Here is a 16,567-nt window from a genome sequence, read left to right on the forward strand (position 1 = left end):
TTGCAAAGTAATATTTCGATTCTGAAACAACCGTCGTTTTTAAGTATCCAGGACTCCAGAGAGACGACGGTACATTTTAGGTTTTATTCAACACAAGGACTATTCAAATGAATATAAGCACCGCGACAAATCACTATGGATACAAGAGAAAAGTAAACAGCCCCGATATGATTGGTGCTTCAAAGTAAAGAAGATGAAGAAGAGCAATAAGCGGATACAGGTTAATGAAAACACCGAGCAAATAAGCCTGGCTTTAATTCCAGAGACTGGTATCTCCCACGACTTTAGAGGACGAGATGTGTGTTAACAGGGTATCCAATAGCTAGCGTTGACGCGTGTTTTACAGATTTACAATGGTCATCCCGGGGGGAGTCGATGGCGGCATGTACTGTCACTGCAAACTGATGGTTCCCAGACACGCTCTGACCGGGTTGACTGAAAGTGTAGACTTGTGGTAACTAATTATGAGGCTCTGTAGCTTGAAGCTATGAAGAGATTCGGTTACTAATTTTTTTGTTTGCTTACTATCGAACCTCAGGACTCACAGTGTAAAGGTGAAATGTAAAGCATTTAAATGCATTTTCTGGTACGAAGCAAATAATTAGTCGCGTTGACTCGTATTGAATTTAGATATTGACGAGCAGAATATACCAGGGCAGCAGTGGTACAACGGACAAAGAAGAGAATCTGTTAATTGGATGAAGTAGTCAAGACAGGGTGTTCTTTTCCTCTGACCTTCCATATTGTATCAAAGTTGTCGTCCACGATGGAGAGCAGCACTTCCGCTAACGTGTCCATATACGTTAACTTGACATCGGAACCTATTCCCGTGATCAGGATCGTCCTCGGGGTCATCCTGTACATCCTGGTGGTTATCACAGTCTTTGGGAACCTTCTGGTACTCTTGGCTGTATACAAAGACAAGCGTTTGCAAACGGTATTCAACTACTACATCGTCAACTTGGCCATCACCGACGTTCTTGTGGCGCTGACGGCAATGTCCCTGTATACAACGGACAACATCCTCGGGCACTGGCCTCTCGGTGAATTCATGTGCGGATTGTGGATCTTCTTTGACTACGGCATGACGTTTGCGTCAGTGTTCACGCTGGTGGTCATCTCTGTTGACCGTTTCTGGTCGGTCCAGTGGAGCATCCACTATCGACATCACCACAACAAGAGAAAGACGATTGTTCTCATCGGTTTGATTTGGTAAGTACTGTCAAATTATGAACTTGTCAATTGTGACACATTCACAGTTTAAAGAACGACTTAATATCTTAACCCACTCACACTTGAAAGAGATCAGTGGTTTAAACGTTCGCTCGTCACGCCAAAAACCGGGTTTGATTCACCATTGAATCATCGGTACAAAGTGTGAATCCTGTTTCCGGTGTCTCCCACCGTTGTATTACTAGAATATTACTAAAAGTGGTATAAAACTATATTCTCTCACAATTTAAACGTCACATATGTTTCGTCAAAGCAAAATTATTATATATATTATATATGAGTCCATGTATATGCATAGACACCACTATTTGTACACGCCTTTGCTGAGGCTGATGCTACCAGTAGTGCAGAGCGTGCTTACCCTCATCATGAACACCAGGTGTCATGAGTAATATTTTAGTGATCCATTCATGTGATTTTCGTGTTTTTCGGCCACTGAACTTAGTGTTTTTTTCTGTTTGTGTGTATTTGTTTTCATCGTTGCAGCCTTTTTACGGCAGCATGTAACACATCGAGTCTGGGACACACAAACCAACTGCTGACATCATAACTTCCGACTTTCCGATCTAAATTCACCACACTATGATAACATGTGGTGGGTAGTACTCCAGTTTTAGCAGGGTGATGAGGTAGCCCAGTGCATAAAGCGTTCGCTCGCCACGCTGAAGATCCGGGTTCGATTCCCTGCATGGATACAATGTGTGAGGCCCACATCTGGTGTCCCCCGTCGTGGCATTGTTGGAAAATTGCTAAAATCACGACATAAAATCAAACTCACTCACTCACTGCAGTGTTAACGGATGGTGAGGTAGCGTTCGCTCGTCACGTCGATTCCCCACATGGGTACAATGTGTGGACTCCATATCTGGTGTCTCCCGTCGTGGTATTGCTACAGCGCGGCATAAAAAAACTCACTCTCACTCACTCACTCAGTTTCAGCGGATAATCGACACTGCTTGTAATTTGATATTGACCTTTAATATAAACACCTCTGACAAAATATTACGATCAGTTTAAACAGTTACTTTGTACAACCGATCTTGTTATTCTTCCAAATCTTGTAACTCCTAATTGGTTACATTTTTTCTGTTTGTTTGTCTCTTTGTTTCTTCTGCTGATAGTGCTATTTCTTTAAAGTCTGTGGAATCGTAATCAAGATTAAGTAACTTAAAAGGCAGGAGATCCCTTAAGTCGCCTTTAACGACAAGAATAGGTTTGATGAAAACCAATTCCAACTTGGAATCAAGTTACTTAAAAGACAGGAAGGAGGTTTTGGCAAATATAACAAAACACAGTCTACATAAGGAGCTTGATAGCAACATATCTCTTTTTCAAAAGGAAACAAACACTGTTCTTGTGAGATGAAATGTAATTGAAGAATCGTTTCCTATTGAAACAAATTTGTATCACTATAATGTGGAATGGTAGAAGTTGACATCAGCTTGACATAAATACACAGACCAATCATTTAAATGTCTAGATTAAGGCAACTATCAAAACTACATACGTGCTACTAACAGATCTTGTAGCAATAATTCTATATTTGACAAGAATATAAACACGAAATGTTTTCTATTGTATATCACTTACATTTAGAATGGTTGTGATACAATCATTTGAGGGGAAGGGATGGGTGAGGTGGGGGATATTTAATTTGGTGATGTGACTTGAGAAATAATTCAGCACTGGTCATGCATTCATGTTCTTCATATCAATATCTTCATGTATATTTATGACAGCCACATGTTAATATCATCGAGTTTTCACCAAAGAAAATTAATTCTTTGCTCAGGGAAACTTTTGCAAAGGATTTACCAAATGGAAATGCTTTGTTTGCAAGGTATTATTAAGAACAAAAAAGTTGTGAAATATATTTCTGAAACGGTTCGGCTCCCACCTTTACAAAGGAAATATTGCGTGTTTTGGAGCAGTGACCAAAGACATATGCAGACCCTCCCACCAAAGAACTGAAGAAACATGTTCTTTAGTTATTTTAACAGGTAAACTGCCTGCATCTATTCTAAACGTGATTGTATTGTCGACATAGGACAGTGCAGTGTAAAGGCTGCTGATACACATCAATAGCAAAAGTGGTATAACATTATTGATTACCACAATCCTACAATAAACCAAGTGATCTATGTGGAGAGAAAATGGCGCCAACATTTTGAGCTTCCCTCGACAGCCATCCATACGTTTCTTACAACGTTAACATTACAGTATAACCATCACCGCCGATTCTACACATGTGTACAGGGATGCATTCCCTACTCATGGAATGTTTGTGACATCCTTTGTTTAAAAACTACAGTAGAGTATGGTTAGAATGGTAAATGGGAGTTTTGCTTTTTTGAAAGTAAGATTACGGCATCGCACTCCAGAAATTGGTTTCATACTTTCTATGGGCGCAGGGAATCAAACCCGGACTTTTGGCGTGACCTACTAACATTTCAGCCCTTTGACTAACCGACTACTCCAAGAAGTTTCAGATGGATCGCATAATATCAAAGTAAGATAATGTCTATAATTAAACATTTGAAGTCAGACTAGCGACACTCAGACAGTTCTCCGACAGTAAGCAGGTATTCTTCAACAGTAAGCACGCACTCTTCCACATTAAGTACACTGTATGCATGTAAATGTACTCTTGAACAGTCAGTACGCACTCTCCAACAGTAAGCACAGTAAGCACGTACTCTTCAACAGTCAGCGCGGACTCTCCAACAGTAAGCACAGTTAGCACGTACTCTCCAACAGTAAGGAGGTAGTCTCCAACAGTAAGCACGGTGGGACAACCTGACAGAGCCTGTCCCGGCTACTCTCCTGAATTTACGCTCTTTCATGGTGGCATGGTAATCGTGTGTGCATCATTAACTGACCTTCAAGATTGTTTGGATACTCCACATACATATTGACTAACGCGGGGTGTGAATGTTAACATGGAATATGTCAATAGGTATTCTTCTCAGAAAGTTAGATTTATACAGAAATGTAATCCCAATATCACACAAAGCAATTCGTGATGAGTCACTCTATTTACCCGAAGTTTACCCTTTCTACAACACAATTAAAGGAAGCTGATCAAGACATTGAAACGTTCAGTGTGATGTTAACTGAAATATGCACTTGTGTTGAGAGAGTGCTAAGCTATGATCGTGAAACTTGAGGTTGGTCGAAACGGGATGTTTTGAACATTTCTTAAGTGGTTTTGGGAGGGAAAGAAATTGAAAGTCATACAGATGTCTCTTGGAAAACAGGTATCTTCCCTTTTATTATCAAACAAGTGCTAATCGTAAGTGACTGATTTGAATAAATGCACGCTGATTTGTATTTTACAAAATGTTTACAATATGGCAGAACCAGTTTCTCTACAGTGCCTTGTTAAGGGACAAAGATGAATTCTCACAATGTGTTTATTGTATTTGGCCTAATCCATCCCAAATGTACCCTTTAGTATTTATGTGCATAAAAATTATCAGAAATATTGATAATCACAAATCTTACTGGCGGGGACTGTCGAATAATTAATTTGTACCATACTTGTATAATCAATTTAAGGCACTACTTAAATTAGAAAAGCATTTAAAAGGGATAGGCAATAATAATGAAACTTAGAATGTAATTTCATACATTCACGTGATGTCATACATCTGGTAAAACCAAACATACTTTAATTCTGTCGGACAAAAGTCTCTGCTTTTTGCAGATATTTCTTATGCATGTGTAAAGGGTTTTGTCGTTTTTATAGAAATCATGTCGCCATCTAAACATCAGTGTTTTTTGCTCCCAGTCTCAGGAAATATATGGCCAACGTGATAAAAATGATAATGACGTACGTGAATATGGTTTTACGCCGCTTTCATCAATATTCCAGCAACATCAACGGAGGGGGCCTTCACACAGTGTACTCTTGTGGATCATCTACACCGGGTTTTCGGCGTGACGAGCAAACGCTTTAACCACTAGCCTACCCTATTCATTCCTTGCTATTGCTAGAACATTACTAAGAACGGCGGAGACGTAGACACACTCACTCACGCGTCATGGTGGTCAAAAATACATTAAGCTTTGTACTTGCCGGAGGTGCCTCGTGGTTAATGCTACTAAAGTAACATGTCCGACTATTTCCAGTGCCTAATGTGGAGGAAGCTGCAACGTTTCAGATGACGTCCGGTTGGAGATTCAGACCCAATCACTTAGACGTCCTATTACCAGCAAACCGCGATCTTACTACCCGTTATACACACATCTAACGTTACGATGACGTGCACAAGCCAATATTGACAACATCCACTCAGGTGCACTAAGTACCAAGGAATCACCAACAACTAACGGTGTCCACTATGGTCACTGTAACATATCCCCATGTCCTGGTGGTAATGGCATGGCGTGACGCTGGAACATCAGACACGGCTATATAAGGAAGCTGTTGCATTATAAATTGTCATTTGAAGTTTCGTAATACAAGATATGATTAATAAAGAATTAGGGCACACAGTGGAGTACCTAGACAAATGTGATCCGGTAATGACCTATTTATTGCCAAGCTACGAAAGCCTAATGGTGCTAAATGGAGAAGTATTTCTTTAACTGTCAGATGAATCAGATCAACTTATTTATCAACTTACTTATTTATGCATCAACAAATATGCAGCCCATATTAATATTTTAATAGGACAAGCTTAAGCATGGAAACTGAATGACGAGGAACTGCCTGAAAGCAGTGATTGAAGGCTACACGAACAGAGACTCGATGGCATTTTTTTGAAGCGAGATAGCATGACCGCATCACCCCCAAAACAATTTAAATTTAGTGATGTTCTAAATCATCAACACAAAAGCCTAAGGATTACGTATGAGTTAAGAATAAGCTGCAGTGGCAACCCTCTTTGTCTGATGCAACAAAGCCATTTTGTCTTCTTCCAGGAACTTCTAGGAACGCTTACTGTTAAAACCCGAAGACAAATGTGAAAACAACACTTATTGATGCAGATAATATGTAAATGAATGCACATGCACACAAACAAAAACACAAACATTCCCCCCTCCCATCCCCCCAAACTCCCCCACCTCCCATCCCCCCAAAATCCCCCCCCAGATTAACAGCATTACTTTAATCTATGTAAATAACAACTTTTACAAGAAACATTACATTGACAAGACTCTCAATGCCTTTGGTTTGTTTTTGAACGTTAATGGTGATTGTTAATCGCTTTCATGTTTCTGTCTAAAGCTATAAATATATGATTAGTTTTAGCAGTATGCTGAAAATAATAATATGTCTTTGTTGATTAGTTGGGAATACTCTGTTGCGCGGCGGGGAAAGTGTTTTTGTAAAACAGCGGCAAGTCATTATGTCAGTGCCTGTCGACTATTGACGTATTTTTCCTAAATGTCTTGTGGTTGTAAATTTCCCACTGAAACTTCCCTCCCGCATTATGTAATCCCGCATTACACAATAGAGAAAGTGCAATTTAAGTTTTCTGTAAATATAGTTTACGAAACGAAATTGGCTTTCTATCGCATAACCCAAAGAAAGCAAGAATAAATGTGTATTTTATGCAATGTCCAGGTTAAATAAATATTTATCAATTGAATAATTATATACTGAATTTCTTTTTAAAAACTCTAACAAAACAAATGGTGCAATTCCATTAGCGCATGAATATCGACATGATTGTGTCTCCACCCTGTTAACGAGTCTGTAATTAGGCGTCTTCCATCAGTGTTATGTGATGGATGTTGTGTTTGCATTGATGGTGACAGCGAGGATCAGCATCGATTTACTTCCGAATGTACAACCTTAAATAGACACCGTAATTCCAGTAAGTACTCAGCGGGCTGTTTCCTGGCCACATTTGGTGGGCTTTTTTCAAAAATTGTTTAGCTCAGCGTTTTTAACCACGTCTAAATGCAGTTTCAATATTGACAATTTCAGAAAAAAATGATATCCTAAGCGATGTAGAAAGATTGTCACAATACCCGTCTTACTCTCTGCTGGTCAATGGGAAAGTGCACAAATTAATATGTTTGCCTGTTCTTGTTCATAAATCATTTTTTAGACTTTGAGCAGGTCTCAACAATCCATTTAAAAGGCGTTTGAAAGCCAAATGTTCACTTTTCCGTTTCACGACATATTATATTTGAAATGGGATATGACAGATCACTTGTCCTTCTCACGGGAAACCCAGTATGAATAAACAGAACATCAACGTTATTGACCCAGAATGACAGAAATCTATTGTATTTCGAGGGTAGGAGACCTAGAGAACAGTAAAATATTTGCGCTATAATCTTTACATACACAATGTCAGCGAGAAAGTGGTCCAATGCAACACATTTACTTTTTGAGATCACGCCCTCCCAGCAAAGCACACACTCCGGCACCGTTAATGATCCGTACATTATGTTGTGGGATATATCTCTATGTTTGCATATCTCATTGACTGCATATCCACGGTGTAACATCTGTGTTCCACTCACCCTTGTGAACAACAAATGATTACACAAAGACAATCGTATGTCGGCGATCTGTAAATAACCGAGTCAGGACCAGAAATGCAGTGACCAGTAACATGAACATCAATCTACGCAATGTTGATATGATGACATGTGTCAAACAAGTAAGAGAGCCTGACCACCCGATCCCGTTGGTTGCCTCTTACGACAAGCATGATTTGCTGAAGACCAATTTTAAACTGGCTCTCCACGGCTCGATCAATGCTATATGCCAAACCAAAATATCCCTTAAGACTACCATGACTCGATAAATATGCAAATTAGGAGATGATAGTACATCAAAGAGGCGACTTCTTTCTTATTCAGCCTTTGAAAACACCAGTCGGAACATCGATTAACATCTTTACACCTCAGTCAATGCGAAATGACGGATTGAATTTCAGTTAAGAAAATGCATTCTTAGACCATGGCGGTTTCGAATGTTATTCCAGTGAGTGAAGTTACAAGCGATACGAGGCTTGTGAAGAAGCAAGAATAATGGTAATACTATGCACGTGCTTTCATTTGATCCCTTATTTTCCCCTCACTATATAAACCCCTTTCAATACTGAGTTAATGTGGTCAACATAAATTAATGCTTTTGTTTCTTTCTAACCGACCGCATAGTAACAGTTTTCACGTACAATACGAACACATACAATACGAATCCCTACATTGTGAAATGAAAATTATTGTAACAATTTTGTAATGAGAGATATCACATTCTTTATTGACTGGACACAAAGCAACGAACAAAGCTGTCAAGAACATATTTACATAGCAATATCTAAATGTCACCTAACAATGGGAGTGAGTGAGTTTAGTTTTACGTCGCACTCAGCAATATTCCAGCTATATGGCGGAGGTCTGTAAATAATCGAGTCTGGAAAAGACAATCCAGTAATCAACAACATGAGCATCAATTTGCGCAAATGGGAGCCGATGACATGTGTCGACCAAGTCAGTGAGCCTGACCATCCGACTCCGTTAGTCGCCTCTTACGACAAGCACAGTCACCTTTTATGGCAAGCATGGGTTACTGAAGGCATATCCTTCTCCGGGATCTTCACGGGTCTAACAATGGGAGTGTCATGTATGTATATATGTATAGACAGCGACGACTCTTCTTCATTCCCTGAGTCAGTAGCACATAGCGGCTCTGTCAACAGAAAGGGATTAAATAGCCTCATTTTGTGGCAACACTGGCTCCTCCAACAATGCACCCGGTGTGATTTCTTTTTTTCGAAACATGCGTTTTCTTGCTGGTCAGTATTTTTAATGCACACTTGTAGTGATCCGTCCACAAAACGAAAACTAACAAATTAGTATAAACGTACTCCGATATATAATTTAAATATTATACCATATTGGTGCAGATATTGAGATCTTAGATGCTAACACGTAAACATAAAAAAGCCGACAAAATACACTTTCGTAATAATGGATACTTAAAAAGGAGATGAAAAATGACTCAGGTGAGTAAAATGAGATGACTTCATGCCAGTATCATATAGGGTTGAATAGCATCTGTATGTAACCAGGTTACTTCATGCCAGTATCATATAGGGTTGAATAGCATCTGTATGTAACCAGGTAACTTCATGGAAGTATCCTATAGGGTTGAATAGCATCTGTATGTAACCAGTTAACTTCATGCGAGTATCATATAGGGTTGAAAAGCATCTGTATGTAACCAAGCAACTTCATGCGAGTATCATATAGGGTTCAACAGCATCTGTATGTAACCAGGTAACCTCATGCCAGTATCATATAGGGTTGAACAGGATCTGTATGTAACCAGGTAACTTCATGCCAATATCATATAGGGTTGTATAGCATTTGTATGTAACCAGGTAACTTCATGTCAGTGTCATATAGGGTTGAATAGCATCTGTGTGTAACCAGGTAACTTCATGTCAGTGTCATATAGGGTTGAATAGCATCTGTGTGTAACCAGTTAACTTCATGTCAGTGTCATATAGGGTTGAATAGCATCTGTGTGTAACCAGTTAACTTCATGCGAGTATAACATAGGGTTGTATAGCATCTGTATGTAACCAGTTAACTTCATGCCAGTATCATATAGGGTTGAACAGTATCTGTATGTAACCAGTTAACTTCATGCCAATATCATATAGGGTTGTATAGCATCTGTATGTAACCAGGTAACTTCATGCGAGTATAACATAGGGTTGAATAGCATCTGTATGTAACCAATTAACTTCATGCCAGTATCATATAGGGTTGAATAGCACCTGAATCTAACCAGTTAACTTCATGCGAGTATCATATAGGGTTGTGTAGCATCTGTATGTAACCAGGTAACTTCATGCCAATATCATATAGGGTTGAATAGCATCTGTATGTAACCAGGCAACTTCATGCCAGTATCATATAGGGTTGAATAACATCTGTATGTAACCAGCTAATGTCATGCCAATATCATATAGGGTTCAACCCCATCACTATGTAATCAGCTAACTTAGTGCTAATCATACTAGCATTTAATTATGAAACCCGTATATTCAAATTTCGGACCAGAGTAAGGAAGTCCAGTTGTTGAAGGCAAAGGACCACTCAAAAAGTGTTCCCAGCGCACCATATTGACCTCACCTTTGAGGTCTGATGATGGAATGAGAGCCAATAACTTCCTGTCGACAGGTCACGTCATGTCATGTCATGTCATGTGCACTCAAATTTACTTATATCTTTTCGAAATCTCTTTTATTGGATTTATGTTTTAAACTTTTTGATGACTAAATGACCGGAAAGCGACGACTCATGGACCAGTCTGATGATGCAACCTTACGATTTCTGCTCCTTTGCGAGTCAAATTTGGTGGTTAAGTACAGTTTTACGTATTACGTATGCTGTAATATGTCACCCCATTAACCGCGGTCCTTGTAGCTAGGAGAAACGCTGCTGTAGAATTCTCTCATTGACTCTCTGGATGCGTAAAAGGGGTGCTGATCCATATTCCTATCGACGTGGTTTCCAAACACCCTGGTGTCAAACGCAAACACATTGACAGCCTCTGGTGTCACGCGAATAGGCCCATCCGATCTGATCACAGTCAATGTTTCTTAGATATTAAACCTTGTGATAAGGAACTCAATAGGTGAGTCACTTTGTAATCCACCATGGTGTGGGTGATATCTGCGGTGAGATTTCACAAAGTCACAAACTGCGATCGGATTCTCTACTTGCAGAATTAAGAAAATAGCAGAGTTTGTCGATAATATCAAGGTTGCTGTCTCAGTACAATGAATACGAGTAAAGGTTACCCGTGACAGAGCTAGGTGCCAGTTCGAAATGATCAAAGATGAAATATCTTAGGAACTTGAACAGGAATTCGTAAGATTATGAGTCCCAAGCATATGCTCTATCATCGTATCACATAACGTGAATTACTAAATTATCATTACATTATTTTATAATGTAGGATATTATATAGCGCACATATCCACTCAAATGGTACATGCTCATGGCGCTGGTATTTTCCTCTTTTATTTCAATCTCGCATTATCACTCTTAACGCCCCGGGGATCATACAACTCTTGCAAAAATTGTCCTTTAAGACTCGATTATTCATGTCGCCAAACAAACCACATCATGTATTTTCTCTGTTATTTCAGCTTGAATATAACGAACTGAACATAAGCCAAATACAATGTCTGTCTTGGATCAATGTATGTTGACGACGTAAGTCAATTTTCATTGCTTATGTCAAGGCTTTATGGATCAAGACCATTATCAATGTTTCATCATCTTTTCGGATTGGTTGTGTTGCCTCCAGGCATTTGAATTATTTCCTCGAGTCATCCAATAATCTTAGACATTTTAGAACTCCATTACGATCTTTCGACTGGCAAGTGATACATCGTCTTGTGTTGGTTACCAAGTCATGTTGACATATGACATGACACATAAGTCGAGGCTGCTGGTTGAACAGATCTTGACACGTTACTCACGTGTAGTGACTGCAAACGTACTTATAAAAGCCATACCCATGATCTTTATAATTAAGTAAAGGATAGGAAAAAATAAACATCCTGAATTGTACCTCTTCTTGGGTTATCAGTCTTGAGGGGTGTTGATGTAGCCTTGTGGTTAAAGCGTCGCTCGTTACGCCTGAATTCGTGTGTCGATTCCCAACATATGTACTATGTATGAAGCCCATTTGTAGCATCCGCTGTGATATTGCTGGAATATTTCTAAAAGCAGGTTAAATTGTAAGTAGCGGGTGGTTTTCAAATTTGGTGTAATGGTCCAACATGTTTAGGTCTGACCTTGACAGATTTGCATCCCCTCCCCTATCCCCCATAAGACACAATTTCTGTCATGATCAGTGGAAATATATCATCATACAGTGTTTAAGCCAACTCATTTATTCATTAGAATTTCTCACCACAGCCCATCAAAATGACAATCGGTTCGTTACCTCTGAATTGGATCTCACTGTAAGTCTATGAATGTAGACTTCTCACGTGATTTATCCAGCAGTTTATGGAGGCCATTCTACAATACCTTAACCCAACCTGGAATAGTGATATCTGTGGCGTAAAACAACATTCAGTCACCTGATAACATCGCCTGAAGAAATGTGTTTGCACTTCTGATATCTGACTCTTATTTCTTCTCGTTGTAGGATGTTTATGCTGATTCTGTGGCTACCCCCATGCATCACAGACCGTATAGCCAACAGTGAACCCGGAGTCTGCAAGTGGGAACCATCTGAGAACAGGGCCTTTGTCATCGTAATTGCAGCAGTGGGTCACCATGGCGCCTGTTTCATACAAATATTCTGTTTCTTGAAAGTGTTCATGTTCATGAAGAAACGAGCCAAGCTTGGACCAATTTCGAAGGGAATTACCTCCTCCAAACCTAAACCATCCGTCCTCGAAGACGTCAACTCTAAAACACCCATACTGCTCGATCCAGCAAAGCTGCAAGGTCCCCGAGCAAATACAAGCGTTGAGGAAAACTCAAGTTCCACGTCAAACAAATGCGCTGTTACACTTGCTAATGACTGCGATAACACAACCCCAGCAGTTGAAACACCAACCGTTGTTCAGCCATCTTCTTCACTCCAACATCCCAAACAGGCATCTTCTAAGAAGTCAGACAACAGTTCGATGGACAAGCGAGAACGTAAAGTTTTTGTTACACTGACCTATATCATAGTTGGCTACATGATATGCTGGGTGCCTTTCCACGTCGTGTTTGACATCAGCGCCTATGATCCAAAAGCTGTTCCAGAGATCATATACACCATAACATTTTGGATGACGTACCTCAACTCAACCATAAACCCTTTCCTGTACAATTTCAGTAGTCCCGATTTTCGTCGAGCGTTTAAGAAAATTCTTACTTGTAAATGACCTGTACTGTTCTTGCCTTCAACCTTTATAGCCTAACTACTCAACACTGATACTGGAAACACCCGCTATTGAAAGTCAAGCGGGTTTGTTGAAAGTAACAGAGTATAGACTGAAATCTGTAGAAGTCATATGACTTTTAACAGTCTGTACCAGTCTCGCTAAAAGATCCATTGTGCAGCAAAACGAAGGCCGATCTCATTAGAATATCACATATTCACAGCATATCACAGTTCTTGATAGCAGAGATCTGGCCACAAAGACAATTGACCAGAACATGCTCAGGAAGTTGTTCTGGTCTGTTAGAACCCATCTTCCATGCCACATCCGTTATGTTACATAACTTTTGTGACACATTATTTATGTGTCATCCATCTAAAACCTTTACATCGAATACACCCTTAGCCACCTTAAACAGATGTGTCAAGTGATGATCTGCCCAATGTCCTCTGTTAATGTAATATGTGTTCTGAACAACCAGATTGCCGTTTGAAATGTGTCACTGTACGCTTGTATGGTACATTATTACTCACCCGTGGAAGATACTGCAGTGTAATATTTGTATAGCAATATTACACTAGTGTAGACATTACACATAATAATGGTTACGATTATGACGTCATTATGCTTATGCCTCTAATTATGACGTAATTATGCTTATGCCTCTGTCGCATTGGTATTAAACCTTGCTTCGTCGCGGAAAGCTCGGAGTCGTCACACTGTAGGCAATTTCGTCGCAGTTTCTATCAACCTAATGTTGGAAGTAATAAACAGATTATGTTGGAAGTAATAAACAGAATACTAAATTTGCTTCCGCGCATTACCATTTCTAATAACCCCGTGAATGATTTGCTACTTTGATACCAAATCATTAACTCGTTTAATGAAATTGTTATTGCACTGAAAGTCATTTGGTCTCCTCTATGTATTACATGTGTTCCGAACAATTAGATTGCCGCTTACTATGTGTCATGTGTGTTTCTTGTATGGTATATTATCATAAATATATGTCTGTATCATACATATATGTAACTGCGCCGTGTAAAGTGTATCAACTGTTTCTATATAAACCCACGCAGGATGCGCGACCCGTGTATATCATTCATATATTATTTAGGTATATCACATACTATGTGGTTAGGAGAAGTGCGTATAATTCCATATTCATGTAAAGTATACAACCTTCATGTCCTATCTTATATTTCTGTAAGACAAATCATTATGTTCTCTGTGATAATATACCCCAGTATGTCAGATGTTGTATTATTTGTGAGCGTCTATATAACATGTGTACAGTACATTGTGTGTATTATAACACGTATGTTATGTGTAATTTACTTAGTATCGTCAAAGCATCCATGTTATATAACTGGCGCTAAGAATGAATGTGTTCGGCTTGATGAGCGAACGATTCAACCACTAAGCCACCATACACCTCGCCGGGAAACAAAAAGAAATTTCAGAATGTTTTATTGCACATCGAGAGAATACAAGGGGTATAGTACCGTGGAGAATGAATAATCGCACAGTATACTGTAGGAGTGTCTGGATCGGATATATCTGTATTAGCAGACATAACAGCAATATCTCGTTTCATATGGTAACGGACTATTGGATATGTGTATATGACGTACTCTTGCAACTAGTTCAATCATCAAAGTTTACTTCATATAAACATGTTGAATCGCAGACCCTGGGGGAATGAGAATTTACTTCCCTCTATAAACTGTAAATCCATCATAGTAGCGCGTCCTTTCTATGATCAAATACATTAATCTGCATTTAATATGATTCAACGAACTTTGATGCAAACGTTCAATAGCGTGGAAATACAATAGGGTGTTTTTGAAAATGAGATCTAGAAATGGATATTTGTTGCAGCTCACGTGCAAACAGTTTTGGGTGTATACTCACTCTATATAGCTGTAATTCGTTTGACATAAAACAAGAACAAATTCCCAGGCGTTCTCTTTATTTATAAAGAGAAGAATATATATCCATTATGCCTTACCAGTACACTCGGGACCATGGGTTGACCTAGTGGTTAAAGTGTTCGCTCATCACGCCGAAGATCCGGGTTCGATTCCACGCATGGATACGTTATGTTAAGCCCATTTCTGGTGTCGCCCGTCGTAATATGGCTCGAATATTGCTGAAAGCGGTGTAAAAATGAACTCACTCACTCACTCACTTCTCATAAGCATCGGAACTTCAGTAAACACCCGGTGTCATCACCGATATTCCGTGACAATAAAGTACAATGTTTTATGGATAACAACTTCTTTATTATTATTATTATATGATGCGACGAGGAAGAAACAAAATATACGTGGCTGATAGGATCAATTAGCAGTGATAGTTCAGGGCTCTGATCTGTTGTTTTTATGAGTTCATTGTATGCACATAGGATGACATTTCCCTTGTGTCTACTGATTGAGGGCTTGCGTCTCCGGATTTGAATGGCTTCTGTCAATTACCTTTGGCTTCCTCTTATTGTCACTACATAATTGCCACCATCCTGCGTTGTTGTTAATCAGTTTGATTCAAACCTACTTGTTATTAACTTATCCTATTCATGTTTATAAGTCCTCGCTGTACTACTTCACTCTTGTTGGACAAAGGTATAGGAATCCAAACCGAAACGTCGCATCATGTAATAATAAGGAACTTGTTACTTCGGGAACACCCGGTGTCATCGCCAATATTCCCTGATCTGTTCATATTATTCTCACGACCATGTTTTGCTTTGACAACAATGGAATATGTGTCTGGGGACTGTCGAGACAGGGTGTTCTTTGACACTGACGTACTAAATTTACACACGGTCCATCCTGGACATCACAGATCGGGATATACACATCCGGTAGTATTGGGGCAGTAATATAATCAGCTAAAGAATGTTTAAGTTTGTTTTTTTTCTATCAGGGTTACTGTAAATAATGACCTTTTCCAGATAAACTGCGTCCTTGAAGATCCGACCGTCTTTCTCCAAATGAACCCAGGTAGGGTTATGTTGGTGCCTAAGATTTAAACATATTTTGGGCATCGTTAAGATATGCAAATATTGCCTGCCCCGAATATTATTTGTTTAAATCTTTTTAAAAACGAGCTTTAACAAACACCGTTACATATCTAGCAGCGTTAAAGATACGCACTGACTTAATGATGTAAATCGCCAACGCTAAAGTATGACCACTGTCCAGTTTCTGATACATACACGGAAAGAAAAAAATGGTAAATTATCTGAGAAATGTACAGAAAGAACCACTGAAAAAAGCCAGTGAGGAAAACAGCTGTTTGCGAAAACTTTAGAAAGCACAGACAACGAAAGTTATATTTTGGTAAATGCTTTTGAATGTTGTCATCGGTGCCCACGAAGTAGAAACAGCTGCCAATGGTGCCCGCGTTGTGGTAGAAGCTCAAAGTAGTTCCCGCGAAGTAATAACAGTTGCAAGTGA

The 16,567-nt window shown here is 39.3% G+C and overlaps 1 protein-coding gene across 1 annotated transcript; it reads left to right on the plus strand.

Annotated features, from left to right (window-relative positions):
• Positions 1 to 766: 766 nt before the first annotated feature.
• LOC137297239 (alpha-2A adrenergic receptor-like) lies at positions 767 to 13,112 on the plus strand. The gene is made up of 2 exons (XM_067829253.1): positions 767 to 1,212; positions 12,380 to 13,112. Exons 1-2 carry the CDS (start codon positions 767 to 769, stop codon positions 13,110 to 13,112), a joined length of 1,179 nt encoding a protein of 392 aa, XP_067685354.1.
• Positions 13,113 to 16,567: the final 3,455 nt, after the last annotated feature.

Source organism: Haliotis asinina, chromosome 9 (genome assembly GCF_037392515.1).
Source record: "Haliotis asinina isolate JCU_RB_2024 chromosome 9, JCU_Hal_asi_v2, whole genome shotgun sequence".
Taxonomy (NCBI): domain Eukaryota; kingdom Metazoa; phylum Mollusca; class Gastropoda; order Lepetellida; family Haliotidae; genus Haliotis; species Haliotis asinina.